Source organism: Anopheles ziemanni, chromosome 2 (assembly GCF_943734765.1).
Source record: "Anopheles ziemanni chromosome 2, idAnoZiCoDA_A2_x.2, whole genome shotgun sequence".
NCBI lineage: Eukaryota > Metazoa > Arthropoda > Insecta > Diptera > Culicidae > Anopheles > Anopheles ziemanni.
The window spans coordinates 80,694,359-80,719,638 of NC_080705.1; the positions used below are offsets into that span (position 1 = coordinate 80,694,359).

The window sequence follows — 25,280 nt, forward strand, 5'->3', positions numbered from 1 at the left end:
AACACAACCGTTTCGATAAGTGATTGTAAGAAGGAAGCTAATGTCGGAGCATACCGCTTGTATGTGAATAAAAAAAATAGTGCTGTAAGGAAAGTTTTCCGAAATGGGTAAGAAAACATCTTTGGTTCTAGATGAAAAAGTTAGTAGTTTTACTGAAAAAAAAAAGTTTGGTCCCAATTTGCAATCAAAAAATGCCGATTACAATCGTCAAGATGAGGCGATAACCTATCAATCGTGTGCATGGATCGTGTCCCCGTTGCACGATCCCCTGTGCTGCCAAATTGAATGGCGACCCCCATTTTTAACGTATCATTTTAGCTTTGCTATTGTTGAACAGAACGCAGCAAATTGGTGTCAATCGTTTCCTCTTTCGCCCGGAAAGGGAAACAAACAACACGTTAAAGTCTATACACATTCTAACTGTAACGATCCTAAAGAATATACATATGTATGAAAACCAACCCTCTACTACCCCGGCTTAAGTACGAAACTCCGTATGACTAATCGGAGACGCGGGTTTTGAAGCGCGGCGCGTTCAATCTTCACCGCCGGCTTCCGTTTCCGGTACCAGCTCTTCCGTTACCGCAACCGGAGCCATCGTTTGCTCGACATCGCTCAGGGGCGCCGTCATGAGCACCGAGTAGCGTATCTTCTTCGTCTTGAAGTACGAGTACGAGTTGTCGAACAGAACGTGATCTGCGGTGAAGGATGGAACAAACAATAGAAGAAAAGGTATTTTAGTCACCGAATTTACGTGAAATATTTATTTACGTACAGGTGCATCCCGGCTGGCAGGTGATGAAACCGGACTCGTCCACTTGGTGGGAGGACACCCGCTTCAGGGGCACCTCGATGATCGCTTCGTCCGTCTTCTTGTTGACACACTTGACACCGAACTTGATGTCACTGTCGTACGTACGGAATTCCCATCTGGAGGAATGGAAAAAACACGGGATGTGTTAATCATGCGAAAGTAAACCAGACCGTAAATTAATAATACAATCAATTGTCAGTGGTTCTCAAAACCGATGTTTTAACGTTTAACTTACTTCAAAAAGCAGCCCGCATCCTCGCAGTCAAAGGTCAGCTTCAGCTTGCTACCCTTCCGGATCTCCGTCTCGGTGAACGACAGATTGTTGTTGAAGCTGTCCTCCTTCGAGGTGTACAGCTCCTTCGGCACCTTACCACCCCAGCAGATCTTCTTCTCGCACCGCACATTGCCATCCGGATCGGTCTGCGTACCGCCAAAGTACGCCGGAATCTGGTCCGCGTCGCACCGCTCCAGAATCGCCGGCAGCCACTTGCTCCGGTCCGGCTTGTAGATCCGGATCTTGTCGATCGTGTACTCGCCCAGGAACTTCTTCACCATGTTGTACGCGAACGCGAACACCTTCGGTGCGTTGATGATGTAGCAGCACTTGAGGATCTCCGGATAGTTCGCCTCGTACATTTTGATCAGCGAAATCACGACCTCGCTCGCCGGCCGCCAGATGTACTGCTTCAGGTTGAAGTTGTCCATATCGAACACGACCACAAACTGCCGGCTGGCCGGATCGTTCGTCTTGCGGCTCTGCTCGTACGCCAGCTGCATGTAGCCCTCGAGCGCCTGCATCGTCATGCGGATGATGTCGGCCCGGGACACGCTGTGCAGCAGGCCCCAGATGTCAAACCCGGCGAACGGGATGATGATGATCGGCGAACCCTCCTTGTCGTAGCCGGACACACCGTGCGGGCTGTAGTCGCGCAGGATCTGCGGCGTCGGCCACTTGGCGATCTCATCTGTATTCCAGCGCTCGCGGAATTTCATCGAGTCGCGCAGCATCTTCTCCGCTGCATCCGGATTCCACTGGCGTGCTGAAAAGAAAATGCAAAACTCTTTATTAATGGTCCAGTTTTCCTGCTAGTAGTAAATAGGTTATGCTATTTCACCCCTTAAGTAAACAACATAAACTTTTGTCAGTGCAATCAAAACTAAACCTATAATTTTCAATTTTTGCTTCTTTGACATCGCCTACTATGTAATAATAATATTAACGCAAATCAAACATATCAGGATGTTACTAAAACCAAGGTTTTGAAAAACAATTTTTTTCCACGTGAAACTGAAAATGGGGCGAAATGGTTCGGACCGTGGGGCAAAACGCACCCCGATAATATTCAACCAGCTTTGATGTATTTAAAAAAATCTCACACAGTTGATCATTCAAAGAAATTAAATTGAATTTGTGGACAATTCAATTTGTGTAATGAATTTTTCATCAAATATTTGAAAATATTTTCTTATGCACAATTTATTTAGTTTAAAAGGGGTCACATTCAAATTAACTTTGTAAGACTTGAAACTGTTTTGTCTCACATTTCAACCTATACATTCTGCCCCACGTAAGTCGCTGCTACTCACCGGAAATATCCACTTCTTATGTTTTCTTTTCTTTTCAGTTTACGTTAAATAATATTTTAAAATATTTTTACAAATCTATGCTTGATTGTAATAACCGATTTTAAAACCTCATATACCTCAATCTGTTTTCATCTCAGTTTCTTAAAGCTTGACGTCAAAGTTCTGAAATTTTGCTAGAATGTTAAAGTGCATATGCTATTACTTTACATTACATAATTCAGCCTCAAACTATTATTTTATTCCAAAAAATTAAAAACTGCACTTTAACGATACACAAAAACAGTTATGTTCCTTTATAATTTTATATTTTTGTAGCTACACTCAAAATGTAAACTTATTTTTTTCGGTTTTAAACATTTGTCTCGATAACTAATTTTTAAAATTGCTGAACATTTCGCGGTTGAATTCTTTTGACATAATACTTCCGTAACTAGTCAACACCAACTGGAATGTTTGTGCGTTGTGGGAAAAATATTATCCCAACAAAAAATGAAACCGTTTTCAAACCGAAACGAAAAAAAACCCTCCATTCTTCGCATCGTTTCGCTAGCTTTAACGATGGCAATCGTCGCATTTTTTTTTTTGCCAATGTCGCAGCTTTCGCATTGTTCATTCGCTTCCAAACTCATTCGACGGGATTTGTTGCACAATCTCAACCTTCCGAGATGGAAATCGGCGTTCTCAAGACGGCTACGAGCGTGTCGTCGAGTGTAATTATCGTTCTAGAGGCCACGTGCCCTCTCTTGCATGTGCCACGCATTCTTTTTTTCGCAGCACTTGCAGCTATTCCGTTGACAATGCACTAAAGTACCGGTTCCAAATTGCTGTATAAATGCCACGCAGAGCAGTAGGTTGGGGTGGTGTGTGCAGTTAGTTCAAATATTTACTTCTTCACGCGACGACTAATTATTTGCAACCAAACAACCAGCCCACACCGATAAACTGAAGCACTGGAAAGTGTGCAGTGGTTGTTATTGCAGATCGGCGAACCGGTTCCGGTGCCCTCGCTTACCTCGCAGCCAGCGTAGTAGATAGTAATCATCGTGCTCCGGTTTTAGTATGTCAGCCATCTGGCGCCGAAACTGTAACGAAAAAGTGAAGGAGGGAGATTGGAGTGAGATACGGTAGTAGATCGAAACGTCATCATCAGTTGGCGTACGATAGGCGACGAGATGCTGCGTGATCGCCGTACAAGGAATGAACGCCAATCGCCTGAGGTTAGTCTTATCCCAATTCAGCGCAAATCGCACCGGACAATGTGAAGGTCACTGGTGACAACGGGTTGTGGACGTTCTCAGGCCATATCTCGCTGACCATCAGCAAGCACGTGGTATTTAGTTCAATATCAACCCAGCAGACACTCCATCCGAAAGGAAAGAGGCAAGAAGGAAAGGCGACTTTCCTCACCGTCACGTGATGGTCATTCCATGAACGCCCGTGTTCTTGATCTGCGAACCGTGAGACATTTCTTACTGCTTCCCTTCCACCAGTATTCCTTCCCAACCACTGAGGCACTGACGTCACTGTTAACACGCGACGGACGCGACGAGCATGTCACCGGTCTTTCCAGGTCCAGGATACCAATGTCGAGGTCGGCAATTAAATCACGCCAAACACGGGTTGCCGTCAACGTTATTAATCTTGCGCGTGGCGCGATGCGAATGGCTAGAGAAGATTAAATTAGACAACAAAACTCGCTGCCCTAATGACCCTTTCCGTCGGTTTGCACATTTGTTCTGTGTCGTTCAGAAAAAAGGTAAGATGTGTGCGATGACACATGGTCGGTGTGCTTGACCTTACCCGACGCGTAGCATCCAGTGTCAGGTTTGGCGGTCAAACGGAGCCACCCCCGATTGTTGGAAGCCTTCTACACTAAGGGGGCCTCTGACTGTAATCTTACCTACGCCTGAAGGCTTAAAAAATCAATTGCCATGGGGCGAAAGTTAAAGGTGAGAAATAAATTAACGATAGCTTGGTTCAACCGTAGATCGACCGCGATCGTAGTCTGGCCGTCCGACTGTTGTGTTGGTGCATAATCGTTAATTACTTAGAATAGCAAAATGAATCGCGGGGCTCATGGTAGTTAAAGTGCGGTAGATCGAGGGAGAGATCAAGGAGAGAAGTGAATGGATAATTAAAATGGAAAGTTAACTGCACTTGAACCTCGGCTCGGCTCGAGCGGGTTGCTGGGAAGCTGATTTCAATCGTAACTCATCCTTCATGATGGAAGCTTGGGACCGAAACCGGGCCAATAAAGCTGCATCTCGATGCGGTAGCAATATTTACACAGCTGAAGTGCCAACTCCCGGAAAGGGTGTGAACAGTCGCCACGACAAGCAATGAAATCAATGTACCATAACAGAGAACAGGATACCCGATTGCATCCAATATCAATACCACAAATTACGTGTTAAAATCTCCTTTACATCCAACGTTCACAACAAATGATTCCGAAGCAGTTCTTCCATTTTTTTTAAAGCTTCGCGCTCGATGTCCTTCCTGTGGACTGAAACTGAAATCTTTTCGTTTTTCATTTCTACTTCCGACAATATTGAACCCCCCATAACCCAATGCCCGAAGGGATCAAAGAACGGGTGACCTTATAATTAAGCGCTGGTACGGCAGTTGGCACCTACGCCATAATCGAGCCAACCTTAAGCGAAGGACAGCACTATGTTGGACTTTGAAGACTGGCTGCTAGTTGGGGAAATATTGATTTAAAATAATAAAAGTAAAAGGAATCATCAATACTTCATTGAAGTCGAGGATCTTATAAGGGTATTTTGGATACGATTTGCATAAATTTTCAAAATCATGTTAATCACGATAAATTATGGATATACTTTATGAAAACCATCAGCTTTTAGGTCCAGAAAAGATCACTTTAGAAAAATTTGTTTTAGCTTTTCTTTTTGTTCAAACGTGGTTTTGTTGAAAAACCCGATTAAGTTTAGAAAATAATTTTTGAGTTATAGAATTGTTGATACAATTTATAAAAACAGCTTCGATGACTTGCAGCAAGGTCAAATCAAGGTGTCGAATAAAGACCCATTACCCGATTGCGTAAAAAAGTCTCAATTGTTTCTCCATACGAACCATACACTGGGCCACCCGGTCGGTCGGTCAGTAAACCGGTGCGGACCAAAAATTGATGTGACGCCTTCAAGGTAAAGGTCTCTGATATTTCAAGCCGAGAAAAAAAAGCTTCTTCACCTTTTCGGAACCACCTAGCCCTAATACCGTTACCGAGTTGGCCATACCCGACATCATAAAGGCAAAACGATAGGCAAACCGCCCGTCGAGAGCTGAAAAATGTTGTCCATTCCAATGGTCAGTGTCAACAGTGACGAATTATCATCATCATGGTCCTCGGACTCCGGCTCCCTAAAGACGGTGAGCAACAGCGGTGTGTTTGTGCGCACGTACAAGCTGCAACACCGACACCATATTTACCTTGGCAAGTGCTGGCATTGGCCTACGCAATTGCCTAGCTAGATCAGGCCTGGCCATTGCGCACCGCATCAGGTCGGTGGTTGGCTGGCCGGCGTTACGCAACTTGGCGCCGATTTGCGCCGAACTCATGGAACGCGAATGCAATCGACCAAAGTAATCGGTGGCCATCAAAATCCCCTAAAATCGCACCGTGAGTTTTTTCGGGGAATGGAGATACTTGAATGAATAAAAAATGCCAAAAATTAAGCCTCTTCTTTTGTTGCTGTTGATACGCAAAATTATATCATACAAATATAAAAGATGAAAGTAACAGAAACAATGGTGAACCTTCAGCGCCATCAGGTGAAGGGCATTGATTTTCGGCATGTTCGGGGAGTGAATGTTAATTAAGAAAAGTATCCGATGTTAACAGGAGAGAGTGATATTACGTCCCAATAACATAAATTGGGTTAAGAGGACCTCGGGGTCTTCGTTGTCGCGGAGAGAAAGAGGAAAGTAATAACATGTCAATGCTTGGATATAAAGGGTATTTTTACATAATTTTTATTTTTTTCTTCATCTTTGAAATCTTCATAACACTATCATTGCTTTCAACCAGGGTTTATTTTTAATATCCTATAAGCCTTTTATTCATATTCTTTTTCACTACGTACGATGAAGTGATAAAAATGATTCGAACATAGAAAATAACTCTTTCCCTATCGACAACATTATTGCACAAATGTTGTAGATCAATGTTGTCCATTTACAATCCATTTTTCACCTTAATAACTCACTCCGTTTGTTCACTTTTGCGCATCAGGCAAAAACCGAACGAATGCAGAAAAAGCGCATTAGAATTGCAACAGCACCACAAACCCCCGCTTGCCATGCATCACGCACTTCGCAACTGTTGCAGGCCATAAGGCAAAAAGGAAAAAAAAACCCGAAACATCTTCCAACTCGCACAATTTATTTGTGCGCATTTGCGCGAAGGGTTGCTACTTTTTGTTTTGTTCTCTCCGACTTTTCCCCGCATTTCCAGCGCCATCATCCATCATTGTGGGCTGGCAAAAATTGCACCAAAACGAAACTCACACTTCAAGCCAACCATTCCGCCACCACCTTTTTCCATGTGCCCACACCTGAAGAAACGATGCTTTGGCATAGATTCCGCGTGCCGTTTGTCGGACACACCGGGTGTGATTTCGCGGGTCATTCCGAGAAGCCGGTACGATCGCCGGGTGGATGCACAAATGGGGAACGGAGGGTTGTGTGAACGGAAAGACTACAGAGTCAATAATCTACGTACCATCTGTGTTTAGTGTCGGCAAAGTGCAAACTCACCGGCACAAATTCAATCCTCCCTCCCTCCCCATGGTCGCCAGAAGGGAACGTGGCGTTCGCATTCGGTTTGACGAGTTGACGTTAAGTGTGATGCTTCTTTTGTGGTCCTTACGATCCTCTCCTCCACCTCAAGGCAAATGTTAACCAACATCTTACCTACAAGCTGAACTGCAGCACATCGATTAACATTGCACAGGTTGCTGCAAAACACTTTTGATTTATTTTCATCGACAAAAAAGAGCTGCGCCGAAGAAAGGGCCATTTCTTTCGAAACGTTTCAAATCGCGACATAGAAAGCATAGATTTCTCTAGCACCTGTGGAACCATTCATAGAGCGGACCCATTTCCTTGTACCATGGACAAGCTTCATCGATTGTGTAATGTAAAAATGATAAATGACATGAAAGTAGCTAATGTTCATTTGTAGTGTGTTTCGCTTTGATTTGCGGAAGGACCAAATTACGATGCACGGTATCGAAAGATTTGATGGATATGAAGGTGGTATTAAATATATTGTTCAGATATAAAATTTTCTAGCATTGTAAATGTTTTCGACTTTGTTTCTTTAACGAAAAAGTGAGTAAAGTTAACAAATTATTGATTAAAAAGAGGATCAAATGAAAATTAAAAGAACACAAATAAACTTTCATGTTCGGTAGTGCCTTTGTGTACCATCAAGGGTTTTGAATCGTAAACTCATCAGACCAAAAACAATAAATGCATAAATTGATTTACAACCACCTATAAACAAACATTGATATTATTACTTGCGTTACCGGCAAAGGGGAAAGCTAATGATGATTAGAAAATGGCTTACTTTACTGTCGGATGAATGCCATATCGGCAAAGGAAAAGAATTCACACTGAATAGTTTCATCGCGTTACATCCGGGCATAAAATACATGTATAAGCTGTAGAGAAACTTCCGGCTCGAGGTGGACAGCTTGGACAAGGAGGGCAGCATTTGCGTACTGGGAACCCCAATTGGGCTTTGTCATCCCGATCGGAAAGACGTTCATTAGTAATGCATCTCAGCAGCGCCGGGACGCACGTGCTCCGGAGGAGTTGATCATTCGAAACGGTGACATTCACGATCGTCAGCTATTGACAGATAATTTTTAGTCGTTACGTGCATCTTTTCCCTCAGCGGGGTTCAAATCAAGGTGATGCATACAATGGCGATCTTTGTAAGTCAATTCCACACGCTTGTGGAAGCGAAACTATCTGACTCAACAATTTTATGCGCTATAAATCATGTCGGTTTGCAAAGCAGTTGCGAATGTAAAAATGTTAAAGTACTTAAGCTATTTATACGATATAGAAAAATTTAGCCTCCTAACATGCATGTTTAAAATAGAAACGAAAATCATATTTAAACGCAATGTAACATAGAGAAACGCAAGACATTTAAAAATGATTATAGTTTCCTTCCCAACCAGTAACACACAGACATTTTGACCGAAACGTAAGAGGTCAACGGTATGCAAATTAGGCGTCGTTAGTTAACCATAAGTCGCCGCAGAAAGGTTTTAACATTTTCACGAAAACTTGCTTTCAAACCATTATACAACCGGCCCGTGGTAAGTTTTTTTTTTCCTCCACCCCGCCGAAGTTCAAACACTTCTCTCAAGCGACCGACCTTGATGCGATGCGTTTCAAAAAAATATGAACCTAACGGGAGAGTCTCCGTGCCGCGGTCGAAAATGCACCGAAGTGGTTTTGTCTTGCACCAACTCGACGCGACGGCTTGCCGGGAAAAACAAGTCAGCCCTAAGCCATGCCACGGGAATATGCATATGCGGGGCCGCGATGGAAGGGCCGAAGGCAACATGCCGCGGTGCGGAAAACTGCATCTGAAGGTGAGCAACTTTTTCTAAACACCTACCCCTCGTGCGAGTGGAGGCTGTGGAGTTGGGATCGCGCAACAGTCGAGGCGAGGGGCCACAAGTCGAACACCATGACCGATTATTGACTCCCTGCCAGCCGCCCGGTCGGGCAACCATTTGCTTTGGCCGATGCCGAAGGGTTGAAATGGGGGAAAACCTGTTCACATCTTCGGCTAGACATTTCTGAGGCAAAAGTGCATGGTCAAATCCACTTTAGTCCGGGCGAAAAGAAAATCATTTAAAATCACATTCCAATCATAATAATCTAAGGAGAAAAAATACCTCCATGTGGATGGACGTTCACAAACTTGCAAAAACTTAGCCCCACTGCACTGTTCCATTGTCCCATAGTGCACACGCCGGACAACCCACTCTAGACCCTGGCACCAGATGAACCGGTAAACAGCTGCTCGTTCGCTGTGAATGCATTATTGAGAGGGGAAAAAACCGACCACCCCATTGGCACAGTGACTGACCGGTCCGGTCTGCCAAGGGTATGCAGATTGCTAATCCATTTTTTCACTCTTCGCTTCCCTTCCTTTCGACGTTGTCGAGCTCCCGCGAAATAGGCGGGCAAAAGAGTAGATTAATCGCCAGTGTGTGGCCGGACTCAATTACTCAAGACAGTTTAAGCGGTCGGTCATCGGCCAAGAATGGCACGACATTTCGGTTCCGATGCGCTTGACTAATGTTACCCGAGGCTAGAAGTATCGCAATGCAGTTTGATCACACGTTCGAGTTCATGATCGCTGTTCTTGCGAGGTTCTAAATCTTCGTGGCAAATGTTACAATGTGTGACCCCGAAATGCTATATCTTTATAAATAAAAATTAAATCAATTCAGACTGCGTCATTGAATAAATTAATTTTATTAATTTGTTGTACGTTCTAAAACGTTTATGCGAAATAATGGCGACTTTGTTGGTCACTTAAATTGACAGCTGAATGTAGGAAATACTTCGGATAGCGGTTGTAAAATTATAAATATTTATTAAACAGACACTTTTCTTACCAAACTCCAGCGGTCGGTAGGTTTCCGTGTCATCCAAACATGGTAGTTTTACTGACTACTGATAGCCCGCTTCCGGATCGTCATTAACGCCACCATTCGAATGCGTCGAACGCCCGGAATGGACCAATCAACCGATGTGGACGATGATGTGGAAATAATTACCAGCCACACTGTTATAATTTGCAACGGAGTTAAACAACAACTTCAGCAACAACGAGCAGAATGAATTCTCTTTTCTAAAAGTTGCCCTTACCAGCGGTCTCAAGTGCAATGGGGATGCTGACGGTGCGAAAACCCCTACACCTTGTAAACGCGTAGTGTATTGCGGGAATTAAATGTTCGAAATCACACACCTATCGGACAAAAATGCTCAATCATTTGCGAAGACATTGGATTGGTTGTGTATTTTTGAATAGTGTCTAAAGCGATCATTTAAATACAATGAACAGCAAATAAACACTCTTATCGAACGCATTTCAAGGCTTCTAAGTGCGTCATAAGCGTTTATTAAACGTAATTTGCAGTGTTCTACATCGGTATCGGTAGAGTAATTATTTTACATTCCTGTATCGGTTAGATTCGATTCGACCAGTAAACCGCTTCGCTGAAAACTATCGTCGAAGGGTTCGTCGCTTTTACGATCGAAAGACTTCAACGGAGCTACTTCAACTATTTTGCGTTATTCGCTTAATCTGTTGATCGTTTTGAATTTTTATGATGATATTGGATCTCTTTCTTCTTTCTGTATGTTTTCTTTCTAATTTTCAAAATAATATAACATACTTTTGAGCAAGGATTAGGTGATATTAAGGAATATTTAATGCGGGTTTCAACGAATGTAGAAGAATGTAAAACCTGCATAAAATTAGTTCACACTATCTGCGGAATGCTCGAACTATCGTGATATTTTTCTATCCTCCATGAATCACATCACAAGTGGATTCCAACAAAACACACACACACAAACTCGTCTTCGAAGCAGACGTCCGTGGCCGACGTCAAGGTTACGGAAGGAAGTGAATGTAGCTGCTTTTGGTGCGTGAACCAAATATGAAATGAAAGCCATAAAGTCGAAAAAAGGAACAATAAAAAATTAGACAAAGTCATAAACAGCTCGCGATACGCAGCTACAGTTGTTGGTTGGTTTCTTTGGCCGCATTCGCACACTTCCGTATACGCCACGTGTGGCGGCGTTCAGCCGGTAGCGAGTTGGAATCGCTTTCGATCGAACCGAATCGGGCCACACATTTTTCGAACTGCGCATCCACCCTTGGCCCGCCACGCTGAAGGCTGTGGCCGTCGAAGGGAGGAAAGGCTAAAACGTACCCAAAAGGTCGACAAAAACATGCTTCGAACCGTGTTCTAACGCCACGGGGAATCTTAAGTTATTCAGAAAAGAGCGTCTAGCGGATGATCCGCGCTCGAATGCATAACAGAACGGAAGGAGTGGTTGCGATTGTGCTGTGTCAAGGTTGGGGCTTTCTGTTTTTTTTCTATTTTTCCACGAAAATGGTATCGGCATTGAAAACAAGTTCGAAAATCCACCAAAAAAAATATCATTCCTAATGAAAAAGAGCCGCTCGGTCTCTAATCAGTAAAATTATACCACCGTTATCGCGATTAGAGCAGTAAAAGTATTTTGAGATAAGATAGCAATTGCGTGCACAAATAAACTGTGCAAGTCATCTCACAGTTTTCGATCGGTGGAACACAATTACAATTCAAATTGGCAAATTGTCCGATTGCTTATTTATTGGTATGATACGAGTAACAATAATCGATAGGCTTTGTTTTTACTCAGGCCTAAGCAACAAGCTATCTTCCTGAGTAAGTTTAAAGCACACGGTGGTAGGAAAAATCTATAAAACAATTGGACAAGAATGATGTTTTGCATTGAAATAGAATAGAGTGATGGAAAATATTATCATAAAAATCTCATCACTTTCCACAATGACATAAATCCCCTCGTGTTTTTTTTAACAAGATACAAAACTACATACTTTTCAGTTCAATGTTCATAGCTTATCTTGTCATTCGGATCAACTAATTACCGCGACTAAAATTCTCCCTAAAGCACACTTTAATGCTCAACAATTGTAGCATGTCAAACTCGATGCGGAACGTTATCGATGGTTGCCAGAAAATCGCACCCGGATGTGCGTCCAATCGACGGTCGTATCGAGCACCATTAATCGAGGCACTAATTTTACACGCTTGGTAAAACGAGGTACTGTTTTTTTTGCCCTCCACCCCATACACCCTCCATGAGCTGGAGTAAGTTTTCCCAGTGCCGTCAGTGGTGGAAACCATTTTTCTAATTGTACGAGACACGATCGCGCGATCGGTGGCCTGCTGGCGGAACGGACGACCGGAGGACGGTGCGAAAAGGGTTTTACATTTCTTTTTACGTGGCGTTGCATGAAATTGCACCCAAAGTGCACTAAATGCTATTAATCGGATGCGTACAAACTCTGATTGTTCGATACTACTATAAACTTAGTTGAGTTATGAGCAAGTTTACTCGAATGTGACTTTTATCGAGGCTTAGAAACATTTTTTTACATTGTTTACCGGTTTTAGGATTACGTGAAAGTATGCTTATAACTTTTTAGAATAAATTCTATTACTGGCATCAAAGTTTTTAAGCGACAAGCATTCCACCATGTAAAAAAATATCAAAAAATCCAGAATGGTAATGTTTACTAAATCCCTTTAGCTATGCAAAATAAAATCCGCAGATAAATTTGTCACAAAATACGTCAACATTTGCAACAACAACAAAAATAAAAAAAGCGGGTACGTGACCCCTTTTGGGGCGGCAAACATTATGCGGCAGAAACGTGTTATCTTATCACGGGCCGGGCGTATCGAACACCTGTACTGGATCATTCCAACACTCACCTTCATCAGCGCAAAACGCTCGTCATCCTGTAGGGACGGTAGTTTCGTTGACATTGTGCTGTCAGTCAATCGGTGTTCCGAAGGTATTCTTTCCAACTGTGGTGCAATCTGCAGCCGTGGATGGTTTTTTCCTGTTGTTTTTGGTCGTGCACTGTATCGTTATTGCAATCACTTTAAAGAATTCGATGTATGGTAAACAAAAAGATGTGCTATTCTGTCCTATTTCAAGAAACTTGCTGGAAAAAGTAAACTTTTAAAAAATCTGAAATTTTATTTATCAATTGTTTGTCAAACACGTGTTGGTGCCCTCGTGCCGCACTCGTGCATTACATTATTTTAAATTTAAAAGTGTAAACAAGAAAGTACAAACATTAATTTACGAGTTTAATTAATTCCTGAACTTTTGTAGTAATTTCGAAAAAATCATCTTTAATGTTGAGGTCTCGACACTAGAAAAAGCTCTGTTTATGAAGTTATAAGTAAACCACAAAGTGTACAAGTAAATGCAGAGCAGAAAAATAGAGCAACGTGGTGGGCACACGTACGAAAATGCAACCACACATACACAGACACACTAGTACGGAAAAGAACAGTGCTTTGGGCAAATCATTTGCACGCTTCACCGCAACACGGGCGCATCATGTTGAACGCGTTCTGCTGATTCGACGCACGACGGTAAAATAAAAAAAACACACAGTTCCAAAACAGACCGAAGCCACATCAAAGAAAAACAACACGCAACGGTGCGAGGTTCGCGCATAAAATTAATAAATAAACTCGCGCAAGCTAGACGCCGACCGGTGGCATGACCGGGAAGCTAATGTTGTTCGTCTTTCTCCTTCACGCTCTTCTCGAATATCGAAACCGTTAGAACCGCGACGAGAAGGGTTAAAAAGTTTAGTTTTGCATTGGGAAAATCACTAAACACCACGTGCCAACATGCCACCGGGCCGGGGGCCGCGCAAACTAACCTACAACTCGGGGAGGTCGGGGTCGGACTGGGAAATCCCACGTAGTCTTAAGGTAAAAACAGGTGTGCTACGATCGCACGTCTATCGCGTACGGCGGTTCGTCGAAGACTGCAATCGTGAAACGTGAACATCGGTCGCGCTGTTTGTATTTCGACAAGCACACCCCTTCTACTTAAAAACTCAACGAAGCAGGCTGTCAGTGCGCTTTTCGCTCGGGAAAAATATCGTCCCCGTCATCGAGATTGCGTGCAAGATTGTGTACCGGCCGACTTCAAACTTAACGTGTTGGAAAAATAAATTTTCAATAATTATGCTCAAACCAATACTATCGACCACTGAAACAAACAGTTCGGAAATAAAAAAAAACCGATGAACAACCGCGCTGTCTTCAGTTTCCTCGTTTATTTTACTTAACAGCCTAAAGGACACTAAACATAACTAACTTATACCATATACTTTATAAACGATTAAGAAACAACTCAGGATTCTAAGTATTCTAATCAAGAACTGAATTACTAACCCATGCAAGTTCTTTGCTACATACGCACTTGCCGCACTTAAACCTAATAAATATACACTATAAATAAGGATGGTTTTTTATTTTGTTTTTATTTTTATGTCCTGTTTTTTTTCTGTTTGTTTTCCATAGGTTTATAAATCTCCCTCCCTTATCGCCGTATAGCATCGATTCTGGGCATCGACCCATCCAATATTCTTATCATCACCTCTCGCAGCGGGGCATTTCGCGTTCTTTTCTATTGCCATTTCTTTTGGATTGTTGGCGTTCTGCTGCGCTGGCAGCGGAAAAAGCGAAACGTTGCGAAAGAATATTTCCATTTTTCCATCAATAACGGTTGCAACCAGTGCAACTGATCAATTTTCTACACTTTGGCGCACTTTTTCCCGCTTTCGAGCTTCGATGCGTTTCGTTTGCTGCACTTCTTTTAACATAAAGGTAAACGTAAAGCTTGGTTAAGGTAATGACAAAAGGCTGAAACATATTATTCAATCCAGCCAACGTAAGAAACGTGCACACCAAAGTGCATTTCTCGTCGGAGGATTGGCCACAAAACGGAAGTTAACCATTACGCGTTCTCTTAGTTGCACAGGGATTGCGGAAGGATGGGTTTTTTTTGCGTTTAGTTAATTGTGTTGTGGGTATTTCTTTTTTTTTAACAAGATATTTCATACGTTTAATTTTTGTTTTATTCCTCTTTTTTAATTTGTCCCATTTTCTTCACCCTCGTGAGTATAGTGGTTTTCTACGCCCTCCTGTACCCGGTTTGCTCTCACTCGCTTGGACTAACTATCGCTTTCGGTTTTCGCGATCTGTTTACGCATCCATTTCTCTACTACGGTTTATGTGTTTCCATCTAATTCAGACTTATCAGTTCAAATGTGTTTTGTTCTGTGTATAGCTTTGTTAAACTGTACGCTGTGGGCTTTTTTTTGTAGTGTTTATAATAGTTATGCTTTAGGTTTTAGTGTCGCCTTTCCGGTTACCCCATCCCTTCTAAGGGTGGGAGGAACTTTCTACGACAATCTTCAGTTAAGTTGAGTTTATTGTGATTACTCTCTCAGCAATTGTCTATATTCAATGAGTTTCTGTGGTTAGATAGTTGTCAAATGGTTACCTTTACTCGGCTTCATAGCGTTCGTTTTGTTTTGCAACTCTTCCTCTATCTTCTGTTACTTTCTTTTGCATCGTATCATACTTTCTATATGCATAAATTTCCCATATCTACCTCGTAGTTGCCACTAGTAGTTGGTTTGGTTATAACTATTGCTTCTCCTGCAGCCTGCAGTTAAGTTTTAGTACACTCTCATTAACGAAGAGCAGATTGTGTGTACTCAAAAGTGTACAAATCAGACGTTTCGCATTCCGCGTATATACCATTTGGTTATTTGTTTTTCCCCTCTCATCTTTAAGCAAATGTGTGATATCGGTACCATTTAGAGTTTACACTGTATTAGCCGTTAGCAGAGTATAGTATGAAGTAATGTATGCATGAGAAGAGTATGCAGCAGCCGAAAGATGTAGTAAATGGTAAATGAATACACACCAATCTCACGTTTTCAGCACGACAACAGAGCGCAGCGATGGCGCCTCCAATCGCATTGTATCTTTTTATTCCGTCACATTCACAGTCAGACTCGGCGCGGCCATCCTCTCCTATCGCCTTTGGTACACACAATACATTTCCCAGCGGACGGTGCGGCTAGCAAGACGAGTACAGACCCGACCCTGTGGTGCAGTCGTCTAATATTGCCAAGTTAGATATAGTTAGCGTCCGGTTGGTTTTTTTTTCGGCCATGATAAACAGGCTTTACCGTCGTTCAATTTATCTTCGCACTATGGTAGGATTGTGGGTGTATTTTTCAGCTGTTTTAATTCCTTTTTCTAATTATCAATGTTTATGTGTTTTTCGTGCTCCTTTTTTATCGATGCACCATACGAGAGCGAAACAAATAGTACACTTCTAGGAAGTGTGGCGCACAATGTATGTTTACCCTTTCGTTGCAAACTACTACTTCCCTTCTTTCGTTAAAGATAATTGTCCAAAGATGTTCTACTTAAATTATAACTTCAATGTTTAATTATTAATATTTTTTGTTGCTTTTGTTTTTGAAGAGCAATTAAGTTCCCATAACACTTTACACACCACAGAACAGCGTGTTTTTAGGTTGTTTTTTTTTTGTTGCTTTTATCAATTATCCTCACAACGTCACATTGAGACAGAGCGTAAATTCCTGACCCGGCAACACTGAGAAGTTCGTGTCGTGTTCCGGTTCTTTCTTCAGTTATTAAATCCAATCCGCTGTTTTGTAATAGCATTCAACAAGTCACTGAAGACACTGAACCAGCTGGGTCTATGTGTTAAGCATACTGCACAAGAGCTAGGAATCAGTTTGTTTGTTTTTTTTTTATCAACGTACGATGAAAACAGCTTCACGAAGGAAACACTTGCCTATCGATAGAAGTTCATCACGTTTATATATTCTATCAAACAGTTGTTTTTTTTTTTTACATACCCATCGGAGTGCTACCACCACTCGTCCTACCTACTGTTCGCAAGTTCTAACAGCCGCTAGACCGCATTATAGTGCCTATCGAAAATGTGCATGCAATTCTTCACGTTGCCTTACGTTTGCGCAACAATTCATCCGATGCAGTCGTGTAGCTTTTCTCTTTTTTCTTTGTTTTCATAACCATTGTCGTTTTACGAGCAACAGCAACAGCAGTGCATTCGTTCAAAGTAATAAACGCGAGCAAAAACTTAAAACTAAATTGTTACAGTAAAGGCTATCAGAGCAGCAAAAAAAAAACGTTGTTGTTTTAACATCAATATTATCATCATCAACAAAAGTAAGTTTCGTTGAGCGATTACCGTTTTAAAATCATCCAATCAATTTGATATCGCTTGCGACTTGCTCCACCGTAACCGTTGTATTGTAAATTTTCGAAAACTTGCCAAACGCTTTGTCGTAACATATTGTAAAAGAAAAAATATTGAGCACGAACTGGCGACAGTAAAAAAAAAGGAAGTTTTGTTATTGAAATATAGCATTAATAATAGAGCAAATATAAAAAAAATGTTTGAAAAGTAAATCTTATTGTTCCGATCAGCGAACAGTTGATCACTACACACAAGGGCTTGTGCATACAGAATTGAAGAGAAAAATAAAACTACCTACTAACAAGTAGTTTAAAACGTACCACCGGCCGCAGTAGCGTGTCAAGTGTGGTCTTACTTTTTCATTCCCCCACCAGCGTTATTGCTTCCCGCTCCTCCTCCCGCGCCAGACGACCCGTAGTAGTACGGCGGAAGCGAGGACGATTGCATGCCCGTACCCGGCTGTCCGGGAAGCTTACCAATCATTCCTGCGCCGCCACCGCCCCCGACGGCGTTCATCATCATCGCGCCGGTAGCGGCTGCCGCCATCTGTTGCTGGTACTGCTGCTGGGATTGCTGCTGGCCGTACTGCTGGCCATATTGGGAGTAATATTGTTGCTGCTGCTGCTGTTGCTGCTGTTGTAGCACTGCGGCCGACTGCTGCTGTTGCTGCTGAAGGTAGTCGAATCCACTGTGGTAACCGTGCATTCCGGATACCATACCTGCTGCGGCCAATGCGTTGGCCGTTGCCGCCGCCGCCGCCGCCGATTGGTTTGCATTGTACATGCCATATTGCTGCTGTTGCTGCTGCTGAACATTCGATAGACCCTGCAATAACGAATGGGAGTTGATCAGTGTCAGTATTTCATTTATGAATGTATGTGCCATTTAACATTAACCGCGTACAGAACACGAAAAAGACGAGGAGGAACATTAAAGTCACTACAATCAGTTGTTTTTGCAGTACTAAGAGTTCGGAAACAGTCCTTCTTCGTACCAGTACTGTGTACCTAGCCTATTGATTAAAACCACTTCTTCTTCTTTCACTATGCGAGTCGGGGTATATCCTCCTACGTTAAGTCGAACGTTTGTTCCCTTACTCGTATTCAGAGGCATACCGACTCTGTCACGAGCTCCTATGCAGAGGCTCGTGCTGTAGGACCGACTGTGACAGCCATATGTCCAAGATTAAAACCACAACAAACTGTGAAAACCAAAACAAACTATGTTTGTTTACAATACCGATAGAGCTATTCCAACATATAAAAAAAAACCTTGCGCGATGTCGCGCGAATCGCGCTAGGTTTTTTTTGCATGGAGTTCAGCGCCTGTCAGGCGACGTCGCGTTACGCGACGGTGCAGTCTGGAAAGCGTGTAAAAGGTTTTTTTAGGAGACTTATCCATACTTCACACAAATGACCATTGGTAAAAAAAACCAAACGTTCTGAAATTAGAAAAACGAAAAATAAAAAAGCTATTCATGCCTGAAGAGATCAATGTCGAAATTAACACTCAAGTCAAGCATCGTCCACCAAACGATGTTTGGCGACAAAAACCAAAACGACAATGGAATGCCAATAGCGTTGTTAACCAGCGTAACGCCGGGTCTCGGCTGTCACGGTATATCTTAACACTAGTACAAGTTTTCTATGAACAGGGTAAAACTTACCTTATTGGAAGATTTGCTACTACTGTTTCCAGTAACATTGCTGCTACCCGTGGTCATGGCCATCCCACTGCCGTTCTGCCGTCCGCCATGGTCGGCACCCGACTTTGATTTGCCCTTTTCCCGATCCTTGTCACGATCTTTGTCTTTCTTCTTACTACTACTGCTGCTGCTGCTGCTGCTGCTAGCGCCAACGGGTGGCCCACCTGCCATCGTCATCTGTGCCCCGGTAGCCGTTCCCATCATCATCGATCCACCGGCAGAAATATTGCCGGCTACGGTTCCACCGTACGAAGCTTGCGACATGCCACCAGCTCCGTTCGGATCACTCGTAGCGCTGATGTTGTAATGCTCAATTTTGTCCTTGGAAATTTTCAACTTCAAGGAAGAAGAACCGGTACCGGTGGAGCTGGCGTGAGCATTTGGATGTGCCGAACCACCTCCGCCGTTGCCTGCTGTTGGTAAGGAGGACGAACCGGACAACCGATCCTTTGGAATTTTGATCTTCAGTCCATCATTCGCCGCACTATTGCTATGTGTGCCGTGTGATCCCGCACCGCCCGCGCTCGCACCCCCAGTGTCCATCACCGGTGGGATGATCGCTCGGTTGAGCTTGATTTTGATCGGCCCCGGTGGCGGTTGATCTTGCTGCTGTGAACCATGGGAACCGGTTGCGGCGCCACTACTACTACCGTCACCTCCCGTTGAGTGCTGCTGATCACCCTTTTCCCGATGGTGGTCCCGATCGCGGTGTTTGTCCTTGTCTTTTTTGTGCTTCTTCTTCTCCTCCCGGTCACGGTCCTTCGATTTGTCCTTCTCCTTGTGCTTGTGCTTTTCCTTCTTCTTTTTCTTCTCCGATTTCGAGCGATGTCCACCCTGGTCCGTATCGGGATCTGAGGCTGCTGAAGCCGACGTTGTTGTCATCATGTCTCCGGTGGAACTACCCGCTGCCGCTGAAGGAAGCGCTGATTGTATCGGAGGCGCACCCGTATTGTTCGTGCTGTCGCCGGTAAGATTGGCATTGCCTCCGACCCACGGGTAGGAAGGCGGGGCTCCACTTCCAGCCACCAACTGCTGTTGCTGCTGATCACCGGTCGACGCGTGTGGCGGTGGCTGTGCCGTCGTTGCTGGTTGCAGTAAACTACCCACCAGCGGAAGCGACGGTTTGATATCCATTGGTGAAGTTTTTGTATCGCCCAAGGAAGGTTTTATGTCGATCGGCGATGGTTTGACGTCGAGCACCGTAGGTTTCGCGTCGATCGGCGAAGGTTTCATTTCGGGCAACGATGGTTTTATGTCCATCGTATCGATCGGCTTCGTCGTGTCGGTCGTGTCCGTTGTGCCCGTGCCCGATCCCAAAGTCGTGCTGCAAAGCGACCCAAATTTGGGCGTTTCGTTGAACAAGCTTTCCTCCAGCAGGCTGCGCACGAATGCCGCATTCGTTTCGATGCCATTGATGGTGTTGCCGAAGAGAGCGCCGCTCTTGGCCAGCGTCGACGGTTTCGAGTCGCTGAGCAACTGCTGCGGTAGCTGCGTGCCCGGATCGTTGAAGTCAAACATCGACGACGAGTCGTCCATCTTGTCGAACGTGCTGGCTGCATCGAACGACGAATTGAACAGTTTGTCCGAAGGCGACCCAGATAGGAAGGAGGACGTATGGCTGATGCCCGATTCAAACTTGCGCACCTTCTGCTCTCGGAAGTCGGTCCCGTCCTCCTGGCGGATCTGCTCGTTGCTTGGGTGCGGTCGTTTGAACTGCGACGGTACCATATTAGCCGCCCCGTTCCCGGCAGGCATATCGTTTCCGCTGGACGATAGTGGCGTATGTAGAAGCGTACCGTCAAGGGCTCGCTTCAGAGAGTTATTAGGATTGGCAGCTCCAGCCATCGGCAGCGACGCACCGGACGGTGGTGGTACCAACGGTTTCTTTTCGTGTCCCATCGATGGTTGATGTTTACTCTGCTGCGATTGCTGATTGTGACGCTCTTTCTTCGGTGTTTCCGTTCGCGATCCTCCCTGAGATCCGGCAGCAATGGCCTGGGAAGAACCATGATGTTGTTGCTTCTTCCCGCCAGGACTTCCCTTCATTTGCTTCACCATACGGTCACCTCCAACACCACCGCTGGTCGCGCTTCCTCCATGGTGACCACTCGATCGTGATTTCCCCGAGGGGAGCGCACTTTGTGGCGGTGGTGGCGGAAGGGTCGTATCGTGCTGGGAATCCTTCCAGTCCGGACTAAAGATCGACGATGGTTTGCTTTGCTTCGGTGGCGTACACATCTGCATCGGATCTGCCACCGGTTTGCCGAAGGATTCGTCCAACAGGCGGAACGATGAAGACTCCGATGGACCTTGGGAGTGGCCCTTCGACGACGACGACGACGACGACGACAACGGGTTGCCTCCCGAATGGTTAGCGGTCCCGGAGAGTGCCTGTTGCGGGTCTGTGACTGATTGAAGATTCGTTGTTCCACCAGCGGAGCGGCCACTGACCGATTGGTTGTAGCTCGGTGGATGAGAAAACAGCGACGAAGATTGCTGCTGTTGCTGCTGCTTAACACTATACATGGCCCCCGACGAGCCGGACGAAGATGAAGATTGTGGTTTGCTAATGGGAACACCTTTCTGACCGCCGCTGTTGCTGCTACTGTGCCGATCCACTTTCATCTGATTGTACCCGGAATGCATGGACGATGAAGAGCCGGAATTGCCCGACGATTGTAACGTTGGTGCTCCGGACGTTCCTCCTCCTCCTCCTCCCGCCGTTGGATTCATGATCCCTGAGGATGACGATTGGCGATTTTTGCTACCGTCATGCACATTGTACCCTGAACCCGATCGCTGCGATGATTGGGAAGAGGAATTCGACGAACCTTGCGGTGCCGAAGATTGCCGGTGCGATTGCATCGAAGTAGGCGGTGCCTTGCTACTATTGCTACCAATGTTACTACTAGCATTATTACTACTACTTTTACTGCTTCCGTAGTGCTGTGACGGTTGCTGTGGACCGCCGGAGCTACCACTCGAGGACGATTGTTGGGGGCGGGATCGTGAGCCGGAACTCGATGACGAAGAGGAAGGAATTTTCTGGTGGCTGCCGGATGACGACATCCCATGTGGTTTGATCAACTGATCGGCTGTACAGAAATTATAAAACATTAAAACCACTTCATGCTAGATATTTATGATCGCATGCTTACGATTAGCGCTCTGCTTGGGACGATGATGACTAGAAGTCGACGAAGAAGAGCCACCTTCATCGGCGCCGCGCGAGGAAGAAGATGATGACGGAACAGCCATCAGGCTGCTGCTGCCACTACCGCCACTACTTCCACCACGTCGATTGGCTTCGTCCTGCGATTGGAAGGGAGCAGAAATTAAACGGGGGTTTTCATACACAAAAAACTTTCCAACCCTTACCAAACACTGATCGGCCCGTATCGATTTCATTTTGCTTTTCAATCGTGTCGGGCAACGGTCGAAGATGTGCAGGAACTCGTCCGTCAACTGGTCCAGCAAGTCCGGTGTGACCGTTTTGTCCACATAGTGAAACCAGTGGCGTCCTTCGTTCGACTGCGGGATCTGTTTGTCACACCCGACCCCGACCGAGCGTAGCATAGTAATGGGGAGAATTTGAGAATCAAAATAACCATCAGTATCAGTATTTGAATTGCTTTCACTACGCGGCCAGGAACGCACCTCCCAACGGGACCATTTGCAAGCCAGATGGATGCAGAAGCAGGCCACTACCGTCGGTTTGTACTGTAGGCACATGGTTGTAAGGTGTAAGCTGCAAGTGTCGAATTCGAAAAGCGATTAGTATCCAGAAAAGCATTCGCGCTTCAATTAACTCACCTATTGGATGCCATGAAGTAGGATGTTTGCGCCAAATCTTTGGAAGCTAGAGAGTTAACCCAAGATCGATGGTGTTGCAGGAAGAAAGAGGACGGAACAAACAGAAAAATTGGGCGTAATACCGGGGAAAATGTTTGGGCAAAATTCGCAGCGTGTGCGAGATTTACCTTTTACCAGATGACAGGTTTTCACCACATGCGTGTGCGGGTGGTCGATAGCCACGTCGAAGCCGAGCGTCTGCAGCAGCACATTCTCGTTGAACACCAGATCCTGCGCCTGCTCGGCGTAGCTTTCGCGCAGCGGGTCCGGCGCTTCCAGCCCCAGGCAGATGTGTACCACCTTGATGATGTGCTCTAGTTTGCGCGGTTGCTCTTCGACCTGGAGAATGCACAAAGGAAAGTGTTGCAGGAATATGCCCCATAGTCGGCCCTGTCTTCATGTCCATTTTCCAACGTTCCACATACCTTTGCCGCGAGGAAAAGTGCGGCCGCAGCTATACTGTTTCGATGGAAATTGGTGAAGGAGTGAAATGCGTAGAACCGGTGCATGTAAACGATGGCTGTGTTGATGCATAGTTGAGAGCTAAAATGAAAATTTACGAAAAGTTAGATTGTTATGTACATATCTTACGAATTAGAACATGAAAAAGGAATGCAAGAGTGTCTACGAGAACAAGTGGTTGGGTAAATGTAGAAAACATCAGAACGCTTTGTAGAAAATTTGTATCACGTAAATGTAGGCAATATCACATATTTTTTACAATGTTTTTATCCAAAAAGCAATATATTACTATCGTTGAATGTAATTGAATAAAAATAATAAAAATAAAGTATAAAATAGGCAAAATAAATTAAGGTTAACCTACATTCATACCGAATTTGAATTTAATAATAATAATTAATCCTACGTTAGGTTAAAAAAAACAGCAGGCTTTGAAAGGGTTTGAGGCAGTTGGCGTTGCAAAGTATTTTTGGAAAAAGGTGAAAAGAACAGATGAGGAACGGAATACAAAATCTTACACTTGCAACCGTTGACCCATGTCTTGTATTAGGTTGGCTGCCCGCTGTCTGTACATGAGTTCCTGGTCCGCATCCATGCCGCCTTTGCGGCTTGGCGAGCTGGCGAGCTGCTCGGCCGTGAAGTACCATTTGGAGTCATCGTTCTTGCTCGTCGTTCCGGTCGTTCCGCTTCCACCGGCAGCCGTCGGTGGCTGTTCGTGGGAACCGGGTTTACCTTCCTTCCGACCACTGGCCGCCCTCGCCTCCGGCAGTGTTGACATGGTGCTAGCCAGTGTAAGACCGTCGAGCCGCAAGCGGCCAATGGAACTAACAGGAACTGACGCTGCTGCGGTGTAGTGACACAGGTCGTGAAGATAACTTCAATGCCTTCGCTAGTGACGTCAGTAGTTTCACTTTCTGTGATTCACGCTTCCGTTCGCCATCTCTCGGGCAACAGCACTGTTTTGTTTATCACGAATCGTCGTAGGTTACTTGATGTTGTGCACGGATACGTTACTATAAGAAGAGCATAAACACTGTCAGCTGAGCTAGATAACCTGGAAGGCTAGTATATGTTGGCTTTGTTTATATTTTTCTCAATATCCAAAGGATCTGCCTTTTGCGGGGAAGGTGACGTTTTGCGGGAAATACACAAGCCGCTGCGCTATGTTCCCCCGTTCCTCGCTTCACCCGACCAACCCACAAACAAGCCTTTTCACACTCGCTTACGCACACACCTTCGAGAGGTTCCCATACACACACCACACACATTCACAACTGGCGCGTACTTGTTCACACTGGAAACTACCAACCACTTGACGGGGACGGCACGGGGAAAAAAATAAAAGTAGCACAGCCTCACGACGATTTACCTGCACTCGAGGACGATGCACGTTACTTTCGATCGAAGAAAACGCTCTACATATTACCGTTAAACGCGCGCTAACGCACACACACACGACCATGGGTCACGTACCCAAGAATTTTTCTACGCACATAGCTCGCTTACAAACGGAAGTATGGCGAGCACTGTGGAGACAGCGTGATTTGTTGTGTTTCGCCTGCCACTACGAGGCTTCGGCAAAGGACGTGCTCGCAACGTCTGCTACGACACGCGTGAACAGTTTTACGCTACGGTCCACGAGCCAGTAGTGGGCATCCGACTTCCGACTCCCATTAGTCATAAGGAGCCCGCACACACGCACTCTCGGGTACGCGGCACACGTTGTGTTGGCTGCGAACAAGCGCGCTTCCCCCGGGAGGAACGGGACATTCAATGCGGATGGAAGGATTTCATCATTTCATTGCAGCCAGTTGGTCGCACCATTTCCGAGACGCCATTCGTCTCGAGGCAAATGGTGTAACGCGAAGGCAAAGAAGAGAGGGAACGAGACGGGGGCAGAAGAGAGTATAGGGC

At 44.8% G+C, this 25,280-nt stretch overlaps 2 protein-coding genes across 2 annotated transcripts; both read right to left on the reverse strand.

Moving 5' to 3' along the window:
- Window positions 1-535: 535 nt before the first annotated feature.
- Window positions 536-13,032, reverse strand: LOC131294509 (SEC14-like protein 2). Its single transcript, XM_058322556.1, has 5 exons — window positions 12,979-13,032; window positions 3,414-3,483; window positions 1,050-1,854; window positions 776-930; window positions 536-696 (listed from the first exon to the last, which is right to left on the reverse strand). Exons 1-5 carry the CDS (start codon window positions 13,030-13,032, stop codon window positions 536-538), a joined length of 1,245 nt encoding a protein of 414 aa, XP_058178539.1.
- A 4,560-nt stretch (window positions 13,033-17,592) lies between these two features.
- Window positions 17,593-24,160, reverse strand: LOC131282272 (cyclin-T). Its single transcript, XM_058311685.1, has 11 exons — window positions 23,885-24,160; window positions 23,330-23,447; window positions 23,033-23,243; window positions 22,866-22,911; window positions 22,710-22,800; window positions 22,431-22,592; window positions 22,211-22,364; window positions 21,485-22,147; window positions 20,251-21,412; window positions 19,014-20,151; window positions 17,593-18,172 (listed from the first exon to the last, which is right to left on the reverse strand). Exons 1-11 carry the CDS (start codon window positions 24,142-24,144, stop codon window positions 17,699-17,701), a joined length of 4,479 nt encoding a protein of 1,492 aa, XP_058167668.1. The 5' UTR covers window positions 24,145-24,160; the 3' UTR covers window positions 17,593-17,698.
- Window positions 24,161-25,280: the final 1,120 nt, after the last annotated feature.